A 27,182-nucleotide genomic window follows, 5' to 3' on the forward strand; every position below is an offset into this window, starting at 1 on the left:
CACCTCCCTAGTAATTAAGCAAATGCAAAGTGAAAGCAGATACCATGCTTGCCCGTTCTATTTGCCTAGAGCAGTGGTCGGCAAACTCATTAGTCAACAGAGCCAAATATCAACAGTACAACGATTGAAATTTCTTTTGAGAGCCAATTTTTTAAACTTAAACTTATTTTAACGCCACTTCTTCAAAATAGACTCGCCCAGGCCGTGGTATTTTGTGGAAGAGCCACACTCAAGGGGCCAAAGAGCCGCATGTGGCTCGCGAGCTGCAGTTTGCTGACCATGGGCCTACTAGAGTTAAAGTGAGAACTGGGAAAAGGCGGGCCCTGGTTAGTGCCCCGGGCCTGGCCTGCCCTTGGTGTGTCCTCAGGCTTGGTATGCTCCAGGCACACAGTAGGTGCTAACTGTGGAATGAGTGATGTAAGGCCTCCTCGGTAGCTGGTAGTGTTGGCAGCCCTCTAGAAAACACAGTGTCAGCAGCCTTAAAAATGTCGACCTCACTTGATTTAGCAGCCCCACTGCCAGGGGTCTACTCGAGGGCAGTCGCAGGGAGCAGGCTGCTGTGTCAGATAGCAAAGTCCTTACTTAGAGAAGCAGAACATCAGAGCCAACCCACACGTGCGACCACAGAGGAGTGGTTAACAGAGGATCGCATTGCGTGAACCTCAACATCTTAATGTTTAGGACCTTAAACCTCTCAAATGAGAAGTGTAAGAAAGAGTATCCAAGTAGTTTGAAGATTAACTTGTGAGCTTATGCTGAATGAAAAAGGCGAATATAAAATCCTACATTTAGTTTAATTATGGCTTCATAGAGAAAACTGTGCAAGAAAGAAAAGACACACTAAGAGGAGATAGTGTCTAAATCACTTGTGCTTTGGGTAATGTGGTGTTGGGTGTAATTTTCCCCCCTTCTTTTTTTTAACATTTTTCTTGGTTTTACAATGTGTTTTACTTTTCTAACAAAAAGCAACACCTGTTCTCATGTTGCTAAGCCAGCGGTGGCACCGTATCCTGAATTGGTCTCTGCCTCAGGAACCACTTTGGTGTAACTCAGTTTTGAGGTGTGACCCGTGGCCCCGTTAACGTAAAAACCATTGAAACCTGTAAAGAATTTTGTGACTTTATTTGAGCCAAACTGTCGACATATGCCGGGAAGTAGAACCTCAACAAATTGAGATAATGCTCCGGAGAATGGCAATTTTTCATCTGTTTTTATACATTGCAACCAAAGGAGGAGACGTAGGTGGGTTATAAGAAATCCATTGGTGATAGATTAGGGAGGCAGGAGAAAGCAAAGTGGGGGTGGGGGTGTGTGTGGGGGAACTCCTGGAATTGGATAAAAAGTAAAATGATGGACACATACTTAGGTGGGTGCAGGAATAATTAACATGATAATGAAGGAATTTGTGGTATCTGTCCTAGAACCCAGCACATTAGGTTGTGCACTGAGGGGTCTGGAAAAAGGGAAGTTACAAGTTACCCAGACATTTCAAAGGGTATGTTATTATAGATGCAAAAAGACAGATAGGCTCAGTTAAGGTAAAGGTTGACCTTGTCAGTGAAGATACCGGCCTAGGACGTAACTGCCCACCATAACTGCTTTTAGTTAAAGTTTAATTTCAGACCATCCTTTGTGGTTACTTTAGCTCTCTGAGTGCAAGACCACCATGCAGGCCTTCCCTGAGCCTGTCAGGTCAGCATGTGGCCCTTTCGTCCACAGCCCCTTTTGCTTGGGTTCCAAACCTCAGCTGCTAGAGCCTGGCTTCCCCTTGCACCCCCAGGTGTTGCTGGGAAGTGGCAAGATTTCCCCTCAGAAACAGCAGCAAGTGCAGTGGTGGTTTTGCTGCCTTCTGAGAGGTGCCCTGACTGACTCTGGGTGCCCAGGAGTCCCTCAGGCACCAGCTGCTGGACTGGAGCCCCAGGAGGGCAGTTCTGTACAGGTCCTAGGGGCGCAGCCCCGTTCATCGCAGAACCAGCCCTCCTCTCTGTGCCCTAGAGCGCCATCTGAGAGTCTCATCGTGTGCGTACCTGCAGGATTAAATGATACATTTTGCAAAATTCTGTAGACTTTTGTTTGGTGCCAAATGTCTGACCACAAGCTAGAGAGGGCTGAAAGCAGAATTTCTACATGATGATCTCTAAAAGAAGGGGTGGCCAACTACACCTGCTGGCCAGATCCTCTACACAGCTGAGAAGGTTGGTTGTTACATTTTTAAGGGGTTGTTAAACAAACAAAAAAGCAAAACAAACAAAAACCCAAAGAAGAAGTATGGCCACAAGGCCTAAAAATTCTGCTGTCTGCTCCTTTAGAAAAGTATTGTTGATAGAAAAGTATTGTTGATCCCTGCTCCAAGGAATGAAAGAAAACCTCTATGCATCATGCCACGGTAGGCAGGAGCCAGGAGACCCATTGTATCTGGGTTTGGAAGACCTGTGCTTGAGCCCCCCACAAGCCTTGGTTCTGTCCTTAAGGCTCATGACCTTGTACAAGTCAGAATCTCTTGAGTTTTTCTCCCTCTCTCCCTTCTTTCCTCCTCCCTTCCTCCCACCTCCCCTCCCTTTTCTTTGTCCTTTCCTCTCCCTCCCCGCCCCTCCCTCCCTCCCTCTGTTAAGTAGGTGTGATTATGATCTGCTCTGGTCCTCACAGCTGAGTTACAGAGTGAGTTTATAGTCTTTAAAACGTGCTGTGGGCAGTACTTTCTCAAATCAGTTGAATTGAGCCAGCCTGGTACTACAAAGATCGTGCAGGTTAGTTTTGTACTTAGTGGATGCGGTGACAATGTAACAGATCATATGAGCTGGTTAATATTTGAGCTGACCCCCTTTCTTGGAAGGGACCCAGACATGGTCTGGTCTGATTCTGCTCTTTACTTGAGAGGGTTTGAGAACCAACAAGGAAAAGGGCCAGTCCAGGTCACGTGGCTGCCATCATTTCAGAGCTTGGAACACACCAGGCTTCCTCCTTCAGCACTTTGCACATGCTGTTCCCTCCCCCTCCGTCCCTCTTGTCCCTTGTCTTCACTCAGGTAACTCTTGTGCTTCCTTCAGCTCTCACCCCAACCTCCCTTCTTCCAGGAAGCCTTCCATGACCTCTGACCAGCTCCATGAGGATATAGAGCTATTGTTCTATACCGTCTGGGGGAATATTTGATTCATGTCTGTGCCCCCGAACAGACGGTAAGCTCCATGAGGGCAGGATAAACACTGTATGCTGGCTCTTTACAGGATAAACACTGTATGCTGCCTGGCATATAGTAGGTGCTCAGTAAACAGTGGCAGAAAGAACAAATGCAAGGGGTCTGGCTCCAGACTGTGCTCCCGACTCCCAGTCTGCATCTCCCGCTATGCCCAGCCCTGTCATGGTTAGTTCCCAAGAAGGAGCTTGTGGGAGGCCCAGCCGATGGATGTGTGTGGTGACCTGAGCCCTCAGGGGCCCTTTGCCCTTTTCACACAGCTTTATTCTTTCATCACAGGCCACTGGATGGGAACACCTGCCTCTCCCAGATGCACAGCTGGGCTCCGTTGCAGGTGCTGCACGGCGACACCGATGTCCTCTTTCCGGTCAGTGGAGTGGGCTCCTTCAGCCCTGCAGGTGGGTGCTTCCTGACTGCTCTTTCCCTCCATTACGAGTGTCGTGTGTCAGCTCTGAGAACCACAGGGGTGTCCGGGCCACTTCTGCCGGTGGGAGCGGGGGCAAGGAGGCCGGGGCTCAGAGCAGGAGGGCTGCTGAGGTTCGGACGGACAGAGCGTTTGGCTTCACTTCCTGCTGAACCTGGGTATTTTGAGATGCCCTCGCCCGAATGAGTGTTGGGCAGAATGGCCTTGCAGGTCACTAGGGAGCCCCCAGTCTGCTTTTCTTCTTGCCAGTGATTTGTTGAACATGTACAAGCTGACTGCAAAGGATGACCATTATTTTTGCCTCTTAGGAGAAGGGAGGTCACAGAACCCATAGCTGTGGAGGCCCTGGCACCCGGGGCAGCAGAGTGCTTGGGGTCAGGGAGTAGCTTGCTCAGACCCGCCGTGGAGTGGGTAGCAGTTCTGGCCCAGTCCCTGCTGCTGAGCACACTTATGTGTGGTTTGTTATTGTCTTCTGTAGTGAGGGCAGGTCACGGGGAGAGCGGGGACAGACGTGCAGGAGCCCAGCTGGCCCAGAGGAGTGCGAGTGCATGCAGCCGACTCAGTGCCTGGCACTTCCCCACAGCACCACCAGGTCCCCGAGGACTCAGTGCCTGGCACTTCCCCATAGCACCACCAGGTCCCCGACGCCGCGGTCCCCCCAACCCCACCCCTGATGTCTTCCCAGGGACAGGTGTAAGAAACTGACGGGGCTGCCAACTGCTCAGGAAGCTGCTGGCTTTCTGAGCTGGATGACAGACTGTTGTACTTGCCACTGTGCAGGGAGCACTGGAGTTTCTAGGGTTTGTTCGTGGCTTCCAGGTCACGACCCAGGGCCCCATTCACCTTGTCCTGCTCCGCCTGGAGGCGCCTTGCGGTTGGGCTGTGAAGTATTGCTGGGCTGAGAGGGGCATGCACTACGCAGTCTGTTTTGTTTCCAGTGGCTGTTTCATTTCTTAACTGGGCTCCTCTAACCATCAGATGCTGGGCATTCTCCCTTCCTCTGGGCTTTCTATAGACAGTGTCTCTAGGGGAAGTAGCCCCTGGCCAGTTCCAGGACCCTTGCGGATCCTCAAGAGAAGACATCCCCTGGCAGGTTGCCCATAGTCCCACCTCCGGCCTTTGTCCTCGCAGACTTGAGGCTGTCTTGTCACTGGTGATGGGGCCCGAGCTCCAGCGCATCTGATTGCCCTCACCAGAGAGGCTGCCCAGGAGCCAGCTGTTTCCTTAGAACAGTAACAGAGCTCTCAGCAGCCTTGGACCATGTGACAGCTGAGGGACAAGTGCCAGCAGGAACATGGCATGGGAGGCAGATTCATCCAGGGCCGCGTGGAGACATGAGCCCAGAGCTGGGGAACTCGTCACCCGAGTGGATGCAGGATTGCATCAAGTCCCTCCTGCATGATGCCCCGTTTCCATGGCAGGCATGTGGCCCAGGTGGCGCTGGGACCGGCCTGCCTGCAGGGGGACCCTCCTCTGGGCAGCACCCAGCATGGCCGCGATCCCTTTCCCAGACTCCTTTTCTTTCCCTCCTTTTCTGACTAGTGCCCCTTCTGGTCGACACCCCCTAATTGAGTGATGCTAACGTATTCTCTCAGTCAGGCCTGGGAGCCATTTCGTGTCGTTGGTGGTGAGTTTGCACACAGGGGCTCCTCCCTTAGACCTTCCCATCATCTTTGAAAATGTTAGTGCCTCTGCTGTCATCGCCTTTGGGGTATTAGAGAAAGGGAGGGAGAGCAGAGGATAAACGGGGAGAGGGACATGGTGGGGAGGATGGATGTGTTGGTAGCTAAGTCTTGGGAGGGAGCAAGCGGTGGAGAAGGGGACCCTGAACACAGAGTCATTATCCTTCTGGATCTTGGAAGGAGCAATTCTATGGATCAGGGGCTGTGCTTTGGGCTGCATTTCTGGGGTGAGGGAGGGGCTCAGCTCAGGGAGATGCCAGGCCAGGGCTTGATCCCCAGTAGGGGGTGTGCAGGAGGCAGCCGGTTGATGTTTCTTTCTCATTGATGCTTCTCTCTCTATCCCTCTCTCTAAAATAAATTAAAAAAAAAACAAACCCTTAAAAAATAAAATTAAGATAGTAGTAGTGGCAGTACCTTCCTCAGAAGGGATGTGGCAGATGAGTGAGCTAGTCTCCGACTCTGACTGCTCTGTGGCTCCAGGGCCACAGCTCACTACAGCTGTCAGCACGTCGTGGTCATGTATCATCAAGGGAAATCGGCTGGGGCCGAGTCGGTGTTGTATCCGGGATGCTGGTGGGCGATGGTGGCCTTCACTCCAACTACGCGTTTCCATGTGTATGTTGGAGCCCCTGTCCTTGCTTCAGGGAGCAGAATCTGACGGCTGTGAGTCAGGTTAGAGAGGGTGAGGTGACCTGAGGTGACCTGCTGCAGGACACCCCAGAAGGTCTGGAGCCTTTGAACGAGGGTGAAAACGGCTGGGAAGCAAGGAGTGGGAGGTAGCTAGGGGGAGCTGGCAGGTCTGGGCACCACTAGCTCTGTGATGGGAGGGAGGGTGAGTGCCAGGCTCCGAGGGTACAGCCAGTGGGAAGTGGTGACAGAAGAAGAGTGGCTTTGAAGGTCATGATCAGTTGGTGGCCCGGTAGGACATCGCAGTGGAGATTTCTGGTAGGCAGTGAGAAATGTGGGGCGGGGATTCAAGATTCAGGTCCTAGCCAGAGGCGAGGGTTGAGCATGGGCATCTTCCCAGAGTGGAGTCTGCAGCTAAGACCTGCTGGATTTATCGGGGACAGAGGCCACAGAGCTGAGATTCAGGGACACCTTTGCTCAGGAATCAGAGAAAAAGACGGTGGGGGAGGGGGACCGCGGATCATTGCTGTGAAGCCCGAGAAAGGAGTGCTTCAAGGAGGAATGTAGGAGGGGGACCGAGCGAAGTGCTCTTTGGGTCCTTTGAGGGCAAATCCAGTTGCCTGGGAAGATGAGAGCCCCGGGCTCACTGAGTATTCTCACTGAGTTTTACACATATTACAGTTTATTATGTGGTAGGCGTTAAGTGTTGTATGGTAGGCAGTAGAGTCATCCCATTTCATAGATGAGGAAACTGAGGCACAAAGAGCATAGGTCACTTGCTGAGTTAAAGCTGGGATCAGGGCTTGAGCCCAGGCAGAGCCCTCAATCTTAAACTAAACACAATACCCTGGTGTGAGAAAGGGGAGGCGGCGAAGTGAAAAACCATTTTTTCCTTTTAGAAGTCCCTTAGTTGAACCCCTTAAGAGCTGGGGAGTCTTGAGCAGGACGATACTAGCATAAACGGAAGGAATGACACGGAGGAGGCTGTCGTGGACGGCTTAGGGAAACCAGAGGTATTCCCCTCTGTGTCACTGCTCTGGTCCAGGCCTGGCTCAATGCTGGGCATTGACAATCCAGAAGTTTCTCCAGTGAGCAAATGTTCTGGGTGAAGCCGGCTTTAATGTCACCCTCTAGCTCAAGGGGTATAAGATCTGCACTTTTTCCTGGAAAGAGACTTGAACAGCAGCTAATAACGTTTATGAAAATCTTCAGTGCCTCTTGTCTGTTGTTTCTGGAGATTATTTGTGGTCTCACTTCTTCCAAATGCCTTTCCCACATGCCGCTGAAAGCAGCAAGTGGCTTTTTAGAAATCGGCCGTCACTTACTTTTGACCCCAGCAGACTCTGTCAGTAATTAGACTGTGCTGCCCTCTCGTGTCCATCTTCAGCCACTACAGGCAGGAGCAGTTTTGTGTAACTTTGAAAGCTTTGTTATTCCCTGATTCTGAGGTTGGCCCTGAATATGGAGTTGATGGGGAATTCCAGCTGGCTAAGGTAAAAAAGGTTGGGGCCTTCTATCAGTGACTGATGCAAAATCTGAGATGGACAAAAAAAAAAAAAAAAAAAAAAAAAAAGAAACCGGTAGCAGACAAAAACCCAGTGTACCGATGAGGAAAATATTTTCCAGTCAACTTGTCTAGCAGATGAGCCATTGTGCTGTCTGCCTTGTGTCCTCGCCTCATGGAGAAAGTGAGATGACAACAGAAACCTGACCTTCTCTCTGTGATTGCTCTCTGTTCCCAGATGCCCCCCTCGGAAGCCTGGAGAACGGGACAGGACCCGAGGACCATGCTCTCCCGGAGCCCGGACCTCGGTACAGGTGGGTGGTCGGAAACCAGGTTGCCTTTGGGGTTGGATTTTATTCAGCATTTTATTCTTTTTTAAAGATAGGAGGGCACCTTCTAGGATTGAAGAGCAAGGCTGTATTTGTGTTCAATTTTAACTTAACATCACAAAATATGGAGTTGTCAGGGGTCGAAGGGCATGAGTGACTCTGTAAGAAATAGGATTCGCATACCACTTTTACTTTGTGCACTGTTGGGGCCAAATCTGCGTACCTGCTCTGTCATTATTTGCTAATTTTAACATTTGATCATATTGTATAATTAATATTACATAATATTTAAGCCACTTAAATATCATATGTTTGTGAAGTTGCTCAGTCTGGCTATAGTAGTAAGTGCCGTGTCAGTTTTCTTTTTTCAAATTAAACTATCTCAATATATTGAGTTGCCCAAAGTCCTTGGCTGTGTGGTGGCACAGTGAAGTCTCTCTTATGTCTGGTCCTTGTTGCTGTTGCTGTGTTTCTTTCTTTCTCGTCGTGGTTTTAATTTGGTGTTTCATTTGCAAGCTCAGCTCCAGGCTGGGAGCCACGATTGACCCATACCTTGCTTGGGGCTGTGGCCTCTCCCTGGGGGGCCGGGCTGTGCTCTCTGAGACCACACTGCCTGTAGGAGGTCGTACCCATCAGTACAGTGTCAGGAAGTGTTGGTGCCCGACACAGCCAGGACTCGAGTCATTTTTTGCTGTTTGTCTTAGAAAAATTGGAAAATGCAGCATGAAATGAAAAAACCACTTTTAACTCCCAACTCTGTTTCCTTGTTGAAATTTTGGTCCTTTTTCTCCTAGTGGTGTGTGTGTGTGCACGCGAGCATGTGTGTGCATGTGTGCGCGCGCGCATGCGAGCATGTGTGTGCGTGTGTGCGCGCGCATGTGTGTGTGTATACGTACGTACGTGCATGTGTGCTTTAACCACACTGTGGCCCTGCTGTTTTCATGAAAGATGTGCTGTTTTTCCATGTTGCAAATTCTTTGTAAATATACAGCCGGTTCTCATTATCTGTGGTAACTGTGTTCTGTGCAGTCGCTGTGAAGGTGGAACCACTGCTCAGGGGAAATAGAGGACTGGGCTCCTGTGAGCCTCTCACAGCCCTTTTGTCAGCCAGTCAGTGCATACCTTTGTTTTATGTCTGTTCCTGTTCTGAGACACCTAATTTAACATATATTGTTGACTTTTTGACATTGAACTCATGGTCAGTAGCACCGTAACTCCTGCTTGAACAAAAGGTTACCTGACACGTATTTTCTCCGCAGTGGATATCCCAGCCTTCTGGTGCTTGGGAACACCAGCCGGCCCTTTAACACCATGCTTAGGGGTCGTTTTAAATAGCACAGTCACCGAGAAATGTGAAAATGTGGCACTAAGTCACCCGCCAAAGGACACATTTGCAGTGTGAGAGTTAAAGATGGAGGCAGAGCTCACCTTGTTGGTGTCCGCTGGGAGCACACACATCTGGGAACCCTGCTGCGTGCAGGAGCGAGCACGAAAGCACCGCGTTGTGGATTTTGGGGTTACAGATACATTTAGTGGGCCGGTACATTTGTGGTCAGGAATTGCAAATAATGAGGACTGACTGTAAGCCCAAGGGCTGCCTTCTGTTCCTTGTAGTAGGTGTAGCTGAATGAACTTAGCACCAGTTAGTGTTTGAATGGTGAGGTTCTGCATTTGAAGTCGCTGAGTGTAACCTCTTTCTGCCTGCCTTTTCCCAGCGTGGAAGCCAGTCCTCCAGGCCAAGGAAGTCCTCTGAGCAGCCTGTTACCTTCCGCCTCAGTGCCCGAGTCGATGACAATTAGTAAGTACTTTCTGAGTCGCCTCCGCCAGTCCTGGGATGCCTCCTGGGCCTGTGCGTCCCGGCGGTGCCTCTGTGCCTGCTCCCACACGACTGTGTTGTGAAGTGTGGGGTCAGGTGAGGTGTGTGCATCCCTGGTGTGGATGTGGAGTGTGGTGCGTGGTTGCAAGCTCGCTGAGCCGTGCTCGCACGTGATGGGTGGGCTTGTGCACGCTTCCCAGGACACGCTCCAGGAGTGGGGCAGCGCTGGGTTAGAGGGCAGTCTTCTCTCGTTCAGGGTTTTGGGGTTCGCCTCCTGGAAGGCTGTCAGCTACAGCAGGGTTGATCAGTTGCGTTTCCTTTGTAGCTCTGGAGGAGTCATTTTTCTAAGTGAGGAAGCGTGTGTCTCTCAAAGATTAATGAAGGTTGCTGGTGATCAGCTTCAAACTTTCCAACCTCACCACCCAGAAAAAAGCGTTAGAGAAGTAGCAATTAGGAGGAGGTCTGAGTGGCTTTACGTAATCAAGACCAGCCTGCTATGTCTTCATGAGCCAGGCAGGTCTGCCCAGAGGCAGGTGGGGCTGGTGTGGGCTCCGGGTGGGCAGAGGCCAGGACTCCTGGCCGCCCTTCTTGTCCCAGGGGCAGGAAGGAAGCGGGGGCAGAGGAGAAACCGCCTCCATTCCCACAGGTAGGATTCAACGGTCTGAACTTACACGGGGAAAAATTTACCGCTTTTCCTCCTAGCCTCTAGGAAATCTAGCATTTTCTTAATTGTGAAAGCAGCAGCAAATCATAGGAAGTGGTTAGAAAACGGGTGACTGTGTCATTGACAGAAGTCACAGGCACCTGCAACAACGGTGGCATGAAAGAGTCTGAGTGTCATTTCTGCTTGGAAACATGGTAGTTTTTGAGTGTGATAATAAAGAATCCTATATATTACTATGCCAGTTTTTTTTTTTGCATTTTCATAATTCTATTTCAATATAGTCTGTTTGCTTTGTAATCGTGTGTGTCTTATTTTATGTAATTTAAAACATTTTTCCCGAAAAGAGGCCCATGAGCGTCACCAGACTGCAGAGTGGGTCCATGGTACACAAAAGGCAACACCCTCCCCAGCTGTCAGCACCCTTCCCAGAAGGTGCGCACCGTATCCCACTCAGATGGCCACGTACATCAGTGGCGTGGCCTGGGAGGCGTGCCCCACCCCCTCAGGGCTGCCGTTGCTAAGGAAGGAAGGTGGCGTTTGGGGGCCTGTCAGTGTCCTCTGACTCAGGGGTGAAGAAGGACATGAGCAGATGCTGTGAGGTTGGTGTGGTGGGAATGACCTGCCTCGCTTTGTACAGTGAAAGCGTGTAGTTCTTTAGGATGCTCCGCAGCCTTAGATTCAGCCGAGCAGATATTTATAGATCGCCCAGGATGTGGGACAGGGGCTAGGACAGTGGCCGGCAAACTCATTAGTCAACAGAGTGGCAAACCACGGCGCGCGAGCCGCATGTGGCTCGCGAGCCGCAGTTTGCCGACCACTGGCTAGGAGAACATGAAGGTTGCTGTTTTTCAAATTTCAGTTTGTTTTTTTTTTCCCACGGTACTATTACTTACCCTGTAATTCCTTTCTTTTTTTTTGAATGTACACTTGAAACATGTGCAAGTCTTTATTTAAAGAGGTAAGTTTATATGATTACAGTGATTGGAGAGCCACAGTGGGTCGACTTAAATAGCAGGTGACTGTAGAGATGAAGACAGTGAGAAGGCAGCCGTGTTATGAAGCTGACCTCGATGCTGCCTGTGCGGCTGTGACTGAGACCATTGTTGAAAAGACAGACCAGTGGGTGAGAGCATTGGGAAGGTGTAGGGCTGTCCTCTGCTGACCCCAGACACTTCCCTGGAAGCAAGTCGAAGGCTTGGAGAACTGAGGGGGCTGGCATCTCTGATCACTGTTATGAGACACCTTGTCCTTGCAGCACGGGATGCTCTCTGTTTCTGTGGGGACACCTCCACGTAGGGGTGAGGCGTGACTCTGTGCATCTAAAGAACACGGGTTTTGCCTTATTTCCGTTTGTTTTGAAGAGGACAGTGACCCCGAGATTGGGGACATGAATAGCAGGCTTCATGGCTCCTCGTTCTAGGCACATTTGTAGGGGCCGCGTCTTCACACACCCAGCCGTTCAGCTTTGGCTGCCAAGTAGGTTCCTGCTCCCCGGCTGAGGCCCCGCCTCTCAGGTACGGGGTTCGCTTTGTCACTGCTCTTTGGGGTGTACAGAGACCGCAGACCGTGGGTCTTCCTCAGCCGTTTTCTGTCCTTGAGGGAGTCGCTGGCCCTGCTTGTGTGTGTTCACTGAGGAGGCTGCTCTGAATGGTTATGCTGATGGCAGGGGTGTAAGCCATTTTTCTTATTGTTACTCATGCAGTTTTCTAAAAATGTAAACCCCGTTTTATTATTTCTTACCATGTCCAGAGTGTACAGTTGAATCTCTGAGGAATAGGTCACTGCGTCCACATTTTGACACTCCATATCTGTCAGTGTGGTGTGTGGGGGATTGCTGTGTGGATTTGGGGGTTCTGTGTTCTAGGTGGCTGTAAATTTCAGGGAGCCTAATGGGGGCAGCACTGTCGTCCATCCTGTGTGTGTTCTGGCTGAGAAATCAGGGTTCTTAGAAACGGTGAGTGGAGGGCTTTTGGCTTGTGTACCCCCTTCCCGCCCCACCTCCTGGGTCATTCCAGGAAAGGAAGAGCCGTCTGCCTGGGTGAGCAGGGTGTGTTAGTTTGCTCGGGCGCCATAATAATAAACCACAGACATCTGTTTCTCACGGTTCTGGGGGCTGCCAGTCCAAGATTGAGGTGCCAGCAAGGCGGGCTTCTGGGGAGCTCTCTCCGCGGCCTGTTCTCTGTGCACGTGCATCCCCGCTGTCTCTGCCTCTTAGAAGTCCTGTGGACGAGGGCCCTACCCTACGACCGCGTTTAACCTTAGTGACCTCTAAAGCCCCACCTCCAAATGCAGTCACACGGGGTGAGGGCTTCAACATGGGGATTTTGGAGGGAAATGATTCTGTCTATAACATAGGGTATCCCAGGATCGGTGTCCCAGAGTGACCCCAATTCAAATTACGTGTCGCATCCCAGCATGTGACACACAGGGTTCCACTCCAGAGATGCTTGACTCTCGCAAACCCCAGAAGAGCCTGGCAAAGAAACCCCGACTCGGGGCTCCCCGTAGCAGGGAGCGTGTCCTCACCTCCCGCCAGTGGCTTCTCCACGTCATTTAGCGTCTGTGCCTGTGGCTGCCTGGGGACTGCCCTGCAGCTGAGCCTCGGTGCTGGGGCAATCCACAATCCTCTGCCCAGCAGACCCCCCCCCCCCCCCCCCCCCACACACACACACACACACACATCTCTGAGGCTGCTCTGAAGCGGCAGAGCGCTTGGTCCTGGCGTTTGGGGCGGATAGTCTTATTAGTTAGCACTCAAGAGAGGATGGTTGAGCAGACCCCATTACTGCTGTCTTTCTACCAGGCCCTTTGGTACCTAAGAAAACAGAAAGCCCATTACGAAAATCTATTTAGTGGAGTAGTCAAGACAGTTTGGAGCAAACCAGAACACCCGTCCTCCTGCCTCAGCGGCACTTCCGTTTCTGCAGTTCTGGCTTTGGTGTGCAGGGTTGTGCCTGGTTGGAGTTGCCGCATGCCTGGTGCTCACGGGAGCAGCACGCTCTCAACCAGGCGGCCAGGTTCCGGGTTCCGGGTTCGGCTGGGTGGCCTTCACCTCTCAGTGCCTTGCTGCCCTGTCCAAACGTAAGATGAAAACCCATCTCGGATGGCCATTGCTAAGGTCAGCTGTGATGTTCTTAGGAGAGTATTCGGATCAGAGCCAAGAGTCACTATTAGCTATTATCAATGTGCTTATTCTATGTTCTGCTTTCTTTTTTTAGAAATTAAATTTATTGGGGTGACATTGGTCAACATTAACGTGTAGGTTTCAGGTGTGGGTTTCTGTTACAAGATCTATATATTGACCGTGTGCCCATCACCCAAAGTCAAATCTTCCTGTTTTCTTAACATGACTTCAAAGTATCCTTTTCTTCTTCATCTCCTGCTCATTCTGTTGAATGACTGCATAATAGCCTAGTGCTTGACTTATTACAATTTACCAGATTATTTTTTTGGGGGGTCGTCAGGTTTTAAAAAAATTTTTGCTGTGAGTTTGTTTATTCATTGTAAAGAAAAAGTGAGAAGCTCTAAGCTTGTAGTAAGTGCATTCTAAGACTATTGCCCATTATTATTATTATTATTTTTTACTTTTTATTTATTTATTTAAAATATATTTTTATTGATTTCAGAGAGGAAGGGAGAGGGGAGAGAGAGATAGAAACATCAATGATGAAAGAGAATAATTGATTGGCTGCCTTCTGCATGCCCCTTACTGGGGATCAAGCTGGCAACCCCGGGCATGTGCCCTTGGCCGGAATCGAACCTGGGACCCTTCAGTTCACAGGCTGATGCTCTATCCACTGAGCCAAACCAGTGAGGGCCATTATTATTATTTTTTGCACACCTGTTCCTTTGCAGTAAATTCCTGGTTGTGGGCCAGTGGACCACAGTTAGGCCTGCCTTTCTGGGCTGTCTGAGCAGCCATTTATGTTCAGTTAGTGAGTTGCCAGTAGTGTGACAGCTGCCAGTTTCTTTACTCTTCACCAGCCTTAGGTGCTAACATTTTATGCATTTTTGGCACTTTGTAGCTGTGTGACTGCATTCCTGCGGGGTGTTTCCCTGGTGTGAACTGTTGGTTTATATCCTCTGGTGTGGGGCTTTTTGTTCTCCCATTGGGTGTCCTGCTGATGTGGGGAGGACCTGAGAATAGGAGGGGTGGGACTAAAGCAGGTGTTCTTTGCTGCTCCTGGGGCTGTGTGGCTTGGCTTGGCAAGGAGGCTGAAAGGAGGGGCTAACACACCTTGTGTAAAAACAATACCTAGTAAAGTAATAATACACTTCGGCAGAGTTCATAGGTGCCAAGGATTGTGCCTGAGTGTTTCGAGTTACATTTTCTCCTTTAGCCCCCAGCCGTCTTGAGGTGCAGGTAATATTCTTTTTGTATAAGAAAACAGAGACTTAGTGAGGTTAAGTAACGTATCCAAGACCTCACAGCTAGGATATCATTCAGCCAATATTTACTGAGCACCTACTGTGTGCCAGGCATGGTTCCCAGGTAGATTAAGTGGTGAGGTGTGTGAGGAACCTGGCTTTCTGACTCCAAAACCTTCAGTTTTCCCCACTTCTAGATTACCTAAGCAGACATGCTCCACCATCACCCAGTCAGGGCATGCAGCCCTGTGCCAACAATGTGTGGGCATCCAGCTCTGGAAGCCTTACACTTATTGTTCCTTTTAAAAAAGTTTTTTATAAATAAAGGAAGGAATTCTCCTGAGTGAGGATGCTAGGCTTTCAGGATGAGCATACCAAACTTGCTTATTTTCAGGAGTATTTTTTGTTCTGGGTGTTTGTGTCCCTTCCCAAAATTCAGACTTTGAAATCCTAATACCCAATGTGATGGGATTAGGAGCCTTTGAGTTATGAGTAGGTCGTGAGGGTGGAGCACTTATGAATAAGATTGGTACCTGATAAGAGAGGCCCCGTGGATCTCTCTTTTCACCATGCGGGGGCACAGTGAGGAGTCTGTGACCCAGAAGAGAGCCTTCACCTGACCATGCCGGCACCCTGATCGTGGACTTCCAGTCTCCAGAACTGTGAACAGTACATTTCCATGGTTCGTTCATAAGCCGCTCAGTCTGGGATGTTTTGTTACAGCAGCTGAATGGACTAAGATTACCCTGAGGAGTAGTGAGGCCAGAACACTGCAGCAGGCACCTCCTATCCACACAGCCACTCTATGCAAATGGCCGCATCTCCACCTCCCAGTTCACGTCCCCCTCCCCCACCCCCCCTAGATGCCCCAGGTGACAACCAAGCCGTCCAGTTACCGTGCCACCCGGTAGATGGCCCAGGAGCTAGCCCTATAACTTCTCCCACCACCACCTTTCCCCCGCTTAGTACACCTGTTTGCAATCTTGGCGTGTTTTTCATTGTGATGGTTTAGGGAATTTTACCTCAGGTTGTCGTTTCATATCTACATAAAACAGACAGTGGTGATTATAATTTCTCGAATCCTTTTAACTTTCTTTTCCTTTTTTCATGTTTTATCTCAAACATCTTTATCTCTCTTTTTTTGAGACCAAAATATGATATTAATTATAACGGGTAAATAGAAAAGGAGTTTGCCTAATACTGAAACCAAAGAAAGTCATCTACTTTTGATGTGAAATTAGACATAAGAAACCCATGTTGTTAGCCTCTAAAGGCTTTAAAAATACCTGTGATTCTTCTCCACCTTGGGATTGGCACAGAATAGCTCTTCATCATTTGCTGTTTAAGCTGACTTACTCCAAACACCATATGTTATGATGAATAAAAATTTCATTTTCTATTTCCCAATTCTGTTTAACTATTGGCATTCTTTTGAACTTCATTTATGGCAAAATTGTTTTAACAAAGTTTTGTATAAAATAGTCCCATGGTCCCAATCTGGGTTCTAGAGGGTGCGGATGGGGGTGGGGGCGAGAGAAGTGATGTGAAATGCCACGAAGGAGGCGGATCCTGGCCCAGAGCGTGGAGTCTTTTTGGAATAGCAAATGTGTCCACTTTTGGTTGGGAGTACGTGGATCTGTGTGACCAGCAGGCTGTGATAAGTCAGGGTAAGTGATCCTGAAGACTGACACACGTGGTTCATGGGGATGGCATTAGGAGGGGCTCTTGGTGGCCGGTAATACTTACGCTAATGGTTAGTAGTCATGAGATGGTAAGGCAGCAGCCTTTGCTAGGTGCTTCTCCGAAGTCATCCTGGCTGTACACGCACCCACGAGGTGCAGGCATCACGGCCTGTGTACCGCTGGGAAAGCCCCTGAGGCAGAGGCCGAATGCAGTGTTCAAGGTTGCGCAGCCAAACTCCCAGGGCTGTGTTCCCAAACCCAGCGCTGTCTTCTCTGCCTCTTCTCGGCGTCCATGTGGTTGGGAAGCAGCGGTTTCTGCCGTTTGTGGGCTAACCTGGCAGCCTGGCTATTTTCGGTAGCTCTGCCACTGCCTTTGTTTTTTTTTTTTTTTGTTTTTTTCCTAATGCTGCGACCCTTTATTTTTTATTTTTTAAAAAATTTCTTTATTGATTAAGGTATCACATATTTGTTCCCATCCCACACCCCTCCCGACACATGCCCCCACCCCCTATTGTCCTTAACCGCTGGTTAGGCTCATATGCTTGCACACAAGTCCTTGGGTTGATCTCTCCCCTTTATCCCCACCCTCCCCAACCCTCCCTCTGGGGCCCGACAGTCTGATCCATGCCTCCTTGTTTCTGGGTCTGTTCTTGTTCATCCGTCTATGTTGTTCATTATTTCCCCTAGATGAGTGAGATCATGTGCTATTAGAAATACACTTATAAGAACCGAAAATGAGATAAGCAATAATGGTTATGGTGACAGGCAAATGAATCAGTCTGTAGTGAGTTTCTTTCTGGGCCAACAGTTCTTTTGAGACCCAATTTCAATGTCCAACAGTTCCTTATGTGTACATGTCAGCACTGACATTACAGTTCTGGATGGTGGACAAATGGTGGTAATGCAGGTCCGACTCTCTGGTTTGGTCCTGGGCAACCTGCAGTGACGCACAGCTGCTAACTGCTAGTATGGGAAGGCCACATCAGCGTCTTCCGTCTCTGGACTGCTTCTCTTCTGTCTTCATGGCTGGAGTAGTCCTGTCGATTCCTCTCTGTTGCTGGAATCCACATGGTCTCGGAGTTGTTTTCTGAAAATATACAAACATATTCTTGACCAAAAGTTAATAAAGGAATATTTTCTATAAATTTGACTTGGGATCCTATTTCATTTTTTGCCCAAATGATTTTCCTCTGGCTTGTTTTGACACCTTGTGTGTTTTTCATGGGTGTCTTGCTTTTAGCCTTATAATTAATTTTCTAAAGTATTAATTTTCTAGATGTAATTTACTTACAGGATATTTTTCCTTACATGATATTCTTCTACTATCCCCTCCTTTTTTGATTTAAATGTTAGGATCTGCCACTGCCTTTGAAATGCTGGGGGAGGAGGAGCTGGAGGGCAGCGGCTCTAACGTCCTGCACCAGTGCCACCGCGGGGAGGTCTCTCCGGAGCTGCGAGCATTGCCCCTGCCTGTTCCGACCTTGTCCCTCGAGGCCCCGGGATTGGGAAGGGCAGGTGACATCCCCGCAGGCTGTGATGAGGACAGGCTGCGCTGAGGGGCATGTGCTTGGTCTTGGCAGCAGACCTGGCAGTGTCACTGTGCGGCCCAGCAGAAAGTCTCGTGGGCCGAGAAAGCACGGGCAGAAGGGCTGCAGCAGGCGGGTTGGTGGGGGTCCACGCTGGGCGGCTGTGGGGAGAGTGTTTGTACATTGCCAGGGGGAGGTGCCATGTTGTGGGGGTCCCCTCTGAGGTCAGAAGGGTGCTTTAAGGGCATGGTGCTGCCTTGTGCTCTTTGACAGCCCTAGACACGGTCCCTCTTGTCCTGAGACTTAGAAAGGACGCCAGTCTTCACTCTCCCTAGTTTGTATGGCAGGGCTCCTCCCCAGCTCTAGGGAACTGTCCGTGATCACGTGGATGAGCCGATGAGTGGTAGAGAGAGGTGATGGCCTTTAGAATTCTCAGGAGAGTGCTTTTCTGCTCTTCTTTTAACCACTGATGGAGGTATGATTGACATACAAAACGCTGTGCATATTTAATGTGTGTAACTTGATGAGTTTGGAGATAAGCATACACGTGTGAAATCATCACCACGATCTATGCCATAAACATACACAGTCTCCTCCAAAAGTTTCTTCCACCCTATTGATTGATTGATTGACTGATTGATTGGAACACCTAGCATACCATCTACCCTCTTAGCACATTTTTGGGGAGTGCTTTTCTTGATGGAGAAAAAAAGTACATTCTCTTTCTTTTTACTTTCTTTTTCTCTTTGCCAGGTCCTTTCTTCCATTCAGAAACTGTTTACGCCCCGTGCTTTCCAGGCCAGCGGGGATGACAGCCAGCAGTGGTGTTAACAGTCATATGAACTTGCCCTTGAAAATCTGTACAAGTGCTAGAAAGGCAAAACATTGGTGGGGCAGGGGGTGGGGGGTGTTTGCTGCTTTAAGGTGTGTTACCAGGAAGGGTTTCTTTTGGGTGACAGTGGAGTTGAGGCCTGAGGATGAGAGACTGCAAGTGCGGCTGGGCAGAGGTGAGAGGGAGAGCCGACTGGGCGGATGCTGTAGAGGGCAGTGCGATTGGACTTTATCCCGGTGCAGTGGGAAGCAGGCAGGGCCTGAAGCAGGAGTGATTGCTCTCTCCCACTTCCTCTTGCCAGGCAGGCTGTTTCATAGTGTGCTGTTCAGTTCTCCTCCCTTCCTGCTGGCCTTCCTTGCACCAGTGGTTCTAGAAGGCCTCCCTGTGCCTCGCAGGTGGGGACTCCTGACAGTCCCCTGTTGGTGCCCTAAGTACCATGTGCTGACACCCATAGTTCATAAAGACGTGCTAGGTGCTACAAGAGAGCAGAGGCAGGGAGGTTACCTGCGGTGATCTGGACCCTGGAGCCACTGTCCTAGGATCAAGTCCCAGCTCCAATGCTTCCTAGGCCTCCCTCTTTCCCTCCCTCCCTCCTTTCTATCTCTCTTTTTTTCTTTTCAGACTCTGGGCCCTGTTTCCTTATTTGTAAGATGAAGACACACTGGCATCTGAGGGCCATCCTGAGGGTTAAGTGCACTAACTCACGAAGGCAGCAGACTTGTGTCTGAACCAGGCACCATATGGGATTGGAGCCTTATCAAGTACTTAGAAGCTTCCACAGCTGGTGTGAGCATCGGCCCTCTTGTTCTTCAGAGTCAGGCCATTGCCCAGGGAGGCTGAGGAGCAGGCCGAGGACCTAGGGCAGTGAGAGAGTCAGTGCAAATGTCCAGTGTCCTCTCACCATCTTGGGGTGTGAGGCAGTGGCCTCACTCCAGGGAGGCCAGTTTTTCTGAAATCATTTCTGGAGATCCTCTTTGGAGATCAATTTTTGAGCCTGATCAGTATCCCTAAGGGTTCAAGCTCTGAGCCCAAACCCCTAGAATTCTAGAGCCTGGTCTCACGTTTTCATCCTGGCTTTTTTTCAGATGACCTCTGCCAGTTTCCACATATCAAATCCACTCCTAAGTTCATACCTATTTCTGGGGCAATTCCAGATTTTCCTTCAAGGACTGCTTGGAAGAGATGAATAATATGGACATCTCATTTAAAAAATAAATAATTTTATTGATTTCAGAGAGGAAGGGAGAGGGAGAGAGAAACATCAACAATGAGGGAGAATCATTGATTGGCTGCCTCCTGCACGCCCCCTACTGGGGATCCAGCCCACAACCCGGGCATGTGCCCTGAGCGGGAATCAAACCGTGACCTCCTGGTTCATAGGTAGATGCTCAACCATTGAGCCACTGCAGCTGGGCAGGACATCTCATTTATTTTGCCTACTGTGAGCCAGGCTTTGCCTATATTATCACTTAATTTCCACAGCACCCCTGCAAAGGGGGAATGTTGGCCTTGTTTTACAGTTGGAGAAATGGAGGCTGAGAGAGGCTGTGGTAGAGGCCCTATGCTAGGATGTGGGGAGCTGGATTCAGACCCATCTCTCTGGAACGCTGAGCCCTCAGAGGAGAGCATCCCGGTGTGCTAGAGTGTCCCTCTGCAAAGAAGTTTTCCTTCCTGCCGAAACCGGTTTGGCTCAGTGGATAGAGCGTCAGCCTGCGGACTGAAAGGTCTCGGGTTCGATTCTGGTCAAGGGCATGTACCTTGGTTGCGGGCACATCCCCAATGGGGAGTGTGCAGGAGGCAGCTGATCGATGTTTCTCTCTCATCGATGTTTCTAGCTCTCTATCTCTCTCCCTTCCTCTCTGTAAAAAATCAATTAAAAAAAAAAAGTAAAAAAAAAAGTTTTCCTTCCTGAGCACTGCCCGAGAGGGCTGGCCTCCCGCACCCTCATCACATCGCCCACTTAGTTTTTCATGTCTGCCGACTCCGGGCCCGAGGCCTTTATGACTAAGTACATTCCTTGTTTACTTCTCTGTCTCCTCGGGGACAGGCACTTTGCCCGCTGTTCACTCTGTGTACCCGGTGCCTAAAATCCTGTCCGACATGGATTTGTTGGTCAAGAAACATTGAAGGAATGAAGGGATGCCTGAATGAACTAATGTTTATTCTAGTTCCAGCAAGCACGAAGAAATTAAAAAGTGTTCTGTGGGAATGAATTGAGAGTGAGCTCCTCGAAGGCAGGCTCACATCTGTTGTTGTTTTTTAAATTTTTTATTTTTCAATTACAGTTGACATACACTATTATATTAGTTTCAGGTGTATATCATAGTGATTAGACATTTATATAACTTACGCAGTGATCACCCTGATAAATCTTGTACCCATCTGACATCACACATCGTTATTACAGCATTATTGACTATGTTCCCTGTGCTGCACTTTACACCCCATGATTATTCTGTGACACCAATTTGTTCTTCTTACTCCCTTCCTCTTTTCATTCCCAACCACCCTTCCATCTGCTGACCATCCAGAGGTTCTCTGTATCTCTGAGTCTGTTTCTCTGAATATTTCTGGTGTCTTCCCGGTCTTGTTAGTTGTTCTGATGTCAAAGGCAGGCATCTTTGTCTCCCCTTGATGACTCTGTCCTGTGCAAACATGTTGACTGTTGAGTTGACTTTGGATGACCTTTGGCAGGTGAGCTAGGTTCCATAAACACACTGGTTTTGACATTTGGCCCACAACGTTTTCTACTCTAGGCCAGGTGTTAGCCAATGTAGGAAGCACGGCTGGGTGGAAAGAGGTGGGATGGGAGTTGTGTGAGTGCCCGGACGCTTGTGGCCTGTCTTCCCGGAGTTCATAAAGGGGAATCGGCCTTCTTTGTGAAAGCAAATGTCACCTTCGGGCTTTAATCCTCAGTGGCCAAATAGCCCTTACATTGTCACTGTCAAGTTTCTGTCCTCAGTGCTGCTACAAGATTGACATGTACATCTTCTCTGTATTTTCTTTATTCTTTACTAGAGGTCTGGTGCACAAATTTGTGCACAGGTTGGGTTCCTTGGCCTGGCCGGCAATTGGGGCTGATTAAAGGCGGGGCGGGGGGCTGGCTGGCCAGCGGGAAGGGCCGCGGGAGGTTGGCCCCAGCAGCAAGCTAACCAACAGCTGATTCCATGAGGAATCGGGCTTCCTCCTCCCTCCTGTCTGGGTCCAGGGTGAGGGTGAACCAGATTTGGGCTCCAGCAGCAAGGTCTGGGTCAGTGCACATCATAACTACTGGCCGGTCATTCAGTCATTCTGGTCATTCAGTTGTAAAGGCCCTTAGGCTTTTATTTATATAGATTTTTGTAGTGCCCTGGTGTAGGTGGTCATGGACACATTTGGTTGAGAAGGCAGCCTTTGGGATGAAAAGAACACTGGGGTCAGGCATGCCATTCAAGAGCTATGTCACCTTGGCAAATGCCTTAACTTCTCTGAACTCAGTTTCCCTGTCTGTGAAATGGAGGTGACATTACCTGCTTGCAGGAGTCTTATGAGGGACATGGTGTGTCTGGCGCAGAGCCTAGAATATGTTGTCGGGGGCTTCCTTGGAGGCCTACAGATCCAGAGACCTCAGAAGCCTTTCCCAGGCCTGTAGAAATCATGCTTGTGTATTTGTGCTCATATGTGGACTTTCCTGGGAAGAAGGGCCTTTGCTTTCATTACTTTCCTTTAAGGGATTCCAGACCTTAGCAGAAGCCAGGAAACACTCCAGGCACTTGACTGGCAATAATTGCACAAAGTATCCTAGGAATTTTGCTCATTTTTTGTGGTTGCTGTTCTGCTCTCTGATGTTGCTACCAGCTAGACTGGCTGTGTCCTTATCCACATCTCTCCACAGATGAGCAGTGGGGACTTGGATGAGTTACTAAACCTGTCTGTGCTTCAGTGTTCTCGTCTGTAAAATGGGGCTAATAATATTGCCCATTTGATAGGGTTGTGAGGGTTAAATTAATACATGAAAAGTACTCGATCCTTTATGTGTATTGTATATTGATAAGAAAAATGGAAAACACATAGCAGCATGCCTAGCATGTGAAATGCTCCCTAAGTAGTAGGTGCTATTATTATTATTATAATATTAACATCCTTGAAGGAGACATTGCTGAAAACAACATCCAGGCCTTCATGTTGAACTGCATGTGGATAGACCTGATTTCCTGTTTCACAGACACCATCCCTCCCGCAGAGGCCCCGCAAGTTCCTTTTGTGAGGCCTCCACTCCTCACTCTCCTCCAGTTAAGAGGAGGTTGATCTCCTCTCTCTTTCTGTGCCCGCGAGTGGAAGTATTGCCACTGGACAGTGACAGTGTAAGGGCTCTTTGGCCATGGAGGATTACAACCTGAAGGTGACATGTATTTCTTAGGAGAAAAACATACTAGTGAAGAGGTCTGGCTTCTCAACGGGGTGTGTGTGTGTGTGTGTGTGTGTGTGTGTGTGTGTGTGTGTGTGTGTGTGTGATTTCAACCCCCAGAGGATATTTGGCCTTGTCTGGAGACATTTTTTGTTGTCACATCTGGGGTGGGGGTGCTACTGGCATCTAGTGACTGATCCCAGGGATGCTGCTAAACTTCCTACCGCACACAGGATGGCCCCACAGCAAACCAGCCCCAAATGTCAGCAGTGCCGAGGGTGAGAAGCCCTGAATAGGAGGGGAGGCAGTGGGGCTGTTTTCCAGGAACCGTATTTTGTTTCAGACTTGTTTCTAAACCACCTGCCTCTTGCATGGCCCAGGGAATGAAACTTAGGAGGAAAACAAACCTAAATGAAATGATAGATCCCAGGAAGTGTTTGTCCTTGTGTGTGTATTTGGGAGCTGGGTAGTTCCATCACCCCTGCAGTGAAGGTTATTTAGGGGGGCTGTAGATGCTTAAGGATGAACATGTGTAGAATGTATAGGAATAAGTGATCTCCACCTGACTGCGGCAGAAACATTCATATTCATCGTGTGAACTCATTGGTGCTATTTTTCTGGAACTTATTGAAAATTCCTTTAGTTGATATTCATGTAAGCCTCACATACCTTCACTTCCTCTTTCAAAATGAGTTTCTGTTCTTGAATTAATTTCTTTGTTTGACTCTATGATTATTCAGGAGCTGGAAGTTGTAGGCAAGTGGCTCAGCCTGTATTTCTACTGATTGCAGGAAGAGCAGCATTGGGACCACCAGGGGGCGCTCTGGCCCTTTCTCTGCTTTGCTTCTGCAGCTGTGGGATTTTGTTATCTCAATTTTTGATGTCCAGCGCTGCTGCCCTGTTTTAACAGTGAGGTGGGGTAATGGTGTGGCAGGAGCAATGGTCTTTTCCAGGTGAAAAACATCAAGCCTGCACAGAACACTTTATTCTCCACTAGCATAACCATAGTCGTACATTGCCAGTGACTTTGAAGGAGGTACAGGTGTCTGGTCCTTTTTTCAAAAGGAACATACAGCTAATTAGAAAATATCTCTCCTTTGTCATTGCTTTTTATGAGCTATAATTGATTGTCCATGGATATTTACTCAGCATTCGAAATCTAATCATTGCTTTTTTCCTTTTTATGGGGGTAAGGGGTGGATAGAGAGTGATGGGTGGTGGAGAGAGGTAAACCCAGATAATCAACCCAATTGTTTTCTTTTGATTTTGCTTTACTTTTGATCTTGAGCTAGAGCAGAGAGGGCCAGAAAAAACATCCTCAGTTGTCAATAGGTCTTGTTGAGCAGGTCCTTTTTATTTCCGGGTATTATTGGAAGGGATTCTCAGTACTAGTGAGGACGTCTGGCTTGTCGCCTGGCAACGCAATTCCCAACATTGGGCAACTTGAAGAGTGCTGTAGTAATGCTGGAGGGAGGTGGGGAGGGAGCTGGCCTGGTCCAGCAGCCTGGCTGAGGGTGTTACACTGGTGGCCCTGAGCCCTCCTGTCCCTTAACAGAAAGGAGTGAATTGAGGTGATGCAGCCAACACAAATCCTCAGGCTGGGCAAGGTTTTTAAAGGGGAAACTTCCCACTGGGCTTTATCTACTAGACCTTCAGTGACTTGACTGGGTAATTGGAATGTTCCAGATGGAATTTAGATGAGTCTCAGTTCTTTATTGCTTTGTTTATTCAGTCCCAAAACATTTACCGAGCATCTGCCACATGCCTGGTACTGTTTTAAGTGAAGGAAGTCCAGCTCTGCCACTCAGAAGTTCTGTGCCTCAGTTTCCCCATCATTAAAATGCAGTTATAAGAGCCAACATCAAAAGTTGTTAGGACTAAATGAGGTAATCCATACGACAGGGTGGGACAAAAGTAGGTTGACAGTTGTGAGGAGATGAAGCACAGTTTATTCTTGTATTATTATTTATTAATTCTTGTATTATTATACATACAAACAACTGTAAACCTTCTTTTGCCTCACCTGTATAAAGTGCTTATGCTAATGCACTCAGTACTCAGTAGATGTGAGCTCTTACTATGCAGACCCTGCCCATAGGAGTTTAAGTCTAGTGGAAATAACATTGGTGATAAAGTACAGAAACAAAGGATGGTTGGATGGACAAAAGGAAGGCACCTGGGTCACGTGGAGTGATGTATTCTTTGCTGCCCGTGGACAGAGTGACCTCTGCGGTGGTCTCCCCACCCTCACCTTTCATGACTTCCCTCACGCAGAAATCCTAATTAGAGTTTCAGATCACATAGTGCAGCTTCACTCCTTACTTGGATCTACAGGGACCCCCCTGACTTGATGCTGGCGCTAACTGCCGGTGCCTGGAACCGGGAGGGGGAAAGGGATGAATGTAATAGGATGGGGTCTGTGCAGAGAGGTGTGGGAAGAGGGGAGAGCTAAGGGGATTTAAGGAGCCTTCACAGAGAGAGGCATGCTTGATAAGGAGGGAGGACACTCCCAGGAGAGGTGCAGCTGTGTGCAAAGGCTCCATGAAAAAGCAATACTCGGGGCTCCACCTGAAGACACCCAGCTGGTGGGGGCGGGAGACACTTCTTCTCCCATCAAGGAGCCCCTGGGGAAGTGATGGTGATGCTGCCACTGTCCTCTGTCCTCCTGCCACGGTCACTGCTCTTTCTGTCGGTCCCACACGGGAGGGGCTGCTCCTCAGTGGTGAAGGGGCGGGGCAGAGCTGGGAGAGCGGGCTCAGCCCTGGAAGGCAGTGTTGGCCTGGGGACCCTGGCCCACTGTTCCCCGGGCATTTCCATGAGTAATTCTCTCCGGGCGACTTCCTGCTTTATGCTGGCACCTCTGCCCAGAGCTTTCCCTTGACTGGTCATGGGGTCGCATGAGCTCCCTAGCTCGCGGTATCATCTCTGTGCTTTCGGGATTTTTTTTGTCTAACGTGATTTCCCCCCTTCTTTTTGGAATTTCATCCTTCCACTCCAGGCCTGTTACATTTCTGCTGGCCCCCTTAACAACTCAGATTCCTAATTTGCTTACAAATGTTCAGGGGAGGGTGCTTATTAACGCCCAAAGCTAGGGTTGACTTTTGGTCACTTTTGGTCATGAGCTTTCTCGTACTCAGCCTCTGTGTTGTCCCCACCCCGACCCGCTCTGGCCTGGCAGGTTCATAGGTAACAGTTTCATAAATTCAGAGCTGACCAAACAGGCTTCTTGCTCAGGGGACAAGGCACCTCCAAGAGTTGTTTGATTGAAATGCCAGCTTTGTGTGAAATGTCCCAGCCGAAGAACTGGGCAGCTCTGTTTGTCGAGTTGCATGGGGGCAGTTTGAATTCCCGGGTGGGGGTGAGGGTGGGGGTGGGTGGGGAGAAAGCTGGCTGGGCAGAGCATCCAGTGGAACTGGGTTGGTCACCCTGTGCTGTGTTATTAAGGGGGCAGCAGTGAGGCCGAGAGAACACCCGTTCCTGCAGCCTGACACATGGCTCATGTCATGCCCTGCTTTCTGCTTAGTGCGCTAATCCCCCTCTCTGGACGCCCTGTTTTCTCACTTCTAAAAGAGAATAGCGCCCGCGTGTGAACTGCTGCACACACTTGGCGCAGATTGGTAAATGGAGGGGGTGCTTACTATATGTCGTCGGTTCTAGCACAGCTCTTCCTCTTCTTCTTCCTCTTCCTTCCGTTCCCCCTTCTTCAACTCCTCTTCCTCCTCCCCTGCATCTTAAATATTAACTTTAAAAATTATTGTAAAATTGTTGTTTTGTATATGAGTACATTTGCATGGAAAAATTCAAAAGATACTAATGGGAACAGAGATGTCCTCATTTCAGCCACCCAGCTCATCCCTCCCTCTCCCTATGACTCTGACCTTTGGAGTTCAACATCTGGAAGAGCACAGCTGCCAGACTGAATAGGGGTCAGACAGTATGCGGCCCTTGCCTCTGACTGCCCCTCGCCTGTTGATGGGCTGTCACTGCATCGCAGCAGCACTGAGCTGTCTGGGTCTCTGCACACACTGTCAGGCTTCGTGTGCTCGTGCTGCTGTCCCTGCCAGTCCTTCTGCCTGGAACGCCCGTCCCTCTCCTCCTTTTTGGCCTGGGTAGAGTTACCCATCCCTTTAAATGTCACCTCTTCCAGA

At 49.3% G+C, this 27,182-nt stretch overlaps 1 protein-coding gene across 1 annotated transcript in view; it reads left to right on the plus strand.

Moving 5' to 3' along the window:
- The window catches only part of SNX29 (sorting nexin 29), a 452,780-nt gene that overhangs the window by 75,432 nt on the left and 350,166 nt on the right, over positions 1 to 27,182 (plus strand). Inside the window, exons 9-11 of the mRNA XM_054714743.1 lie at positions 3,473 to 3,591; positions 7,669 to 7,744; positions 9,475 to 9,557. Coding sequence (XP_054570718.1) covers positions 3,473 to 3,591; positions 7,669 to 7,744; positions 9,475 to 9,557 — 278 coding nt within the window. The remainder of the gene's footprint in view (positions 1 to 3,472; positions 3,592 to 7,668; positions 7,745 to 9,474; positions 9,558 to 27,182) is intronic.

The sequence above is a fragment of the Eptesicus fuscus genome, chromosome 4 (assembly GCF_027574615.1).
Source record: "Eptesicus fuscus isolate TK198812 chromosome 4, DD_ASM_mEF_20220401, whole genome shotgun sequence".
NCBI lineage: Eukaryota > Metazoa > Chordata > Mammalia > Chiroptera > Vespertilionidae > Eptesicus > Eptesicus fuscus.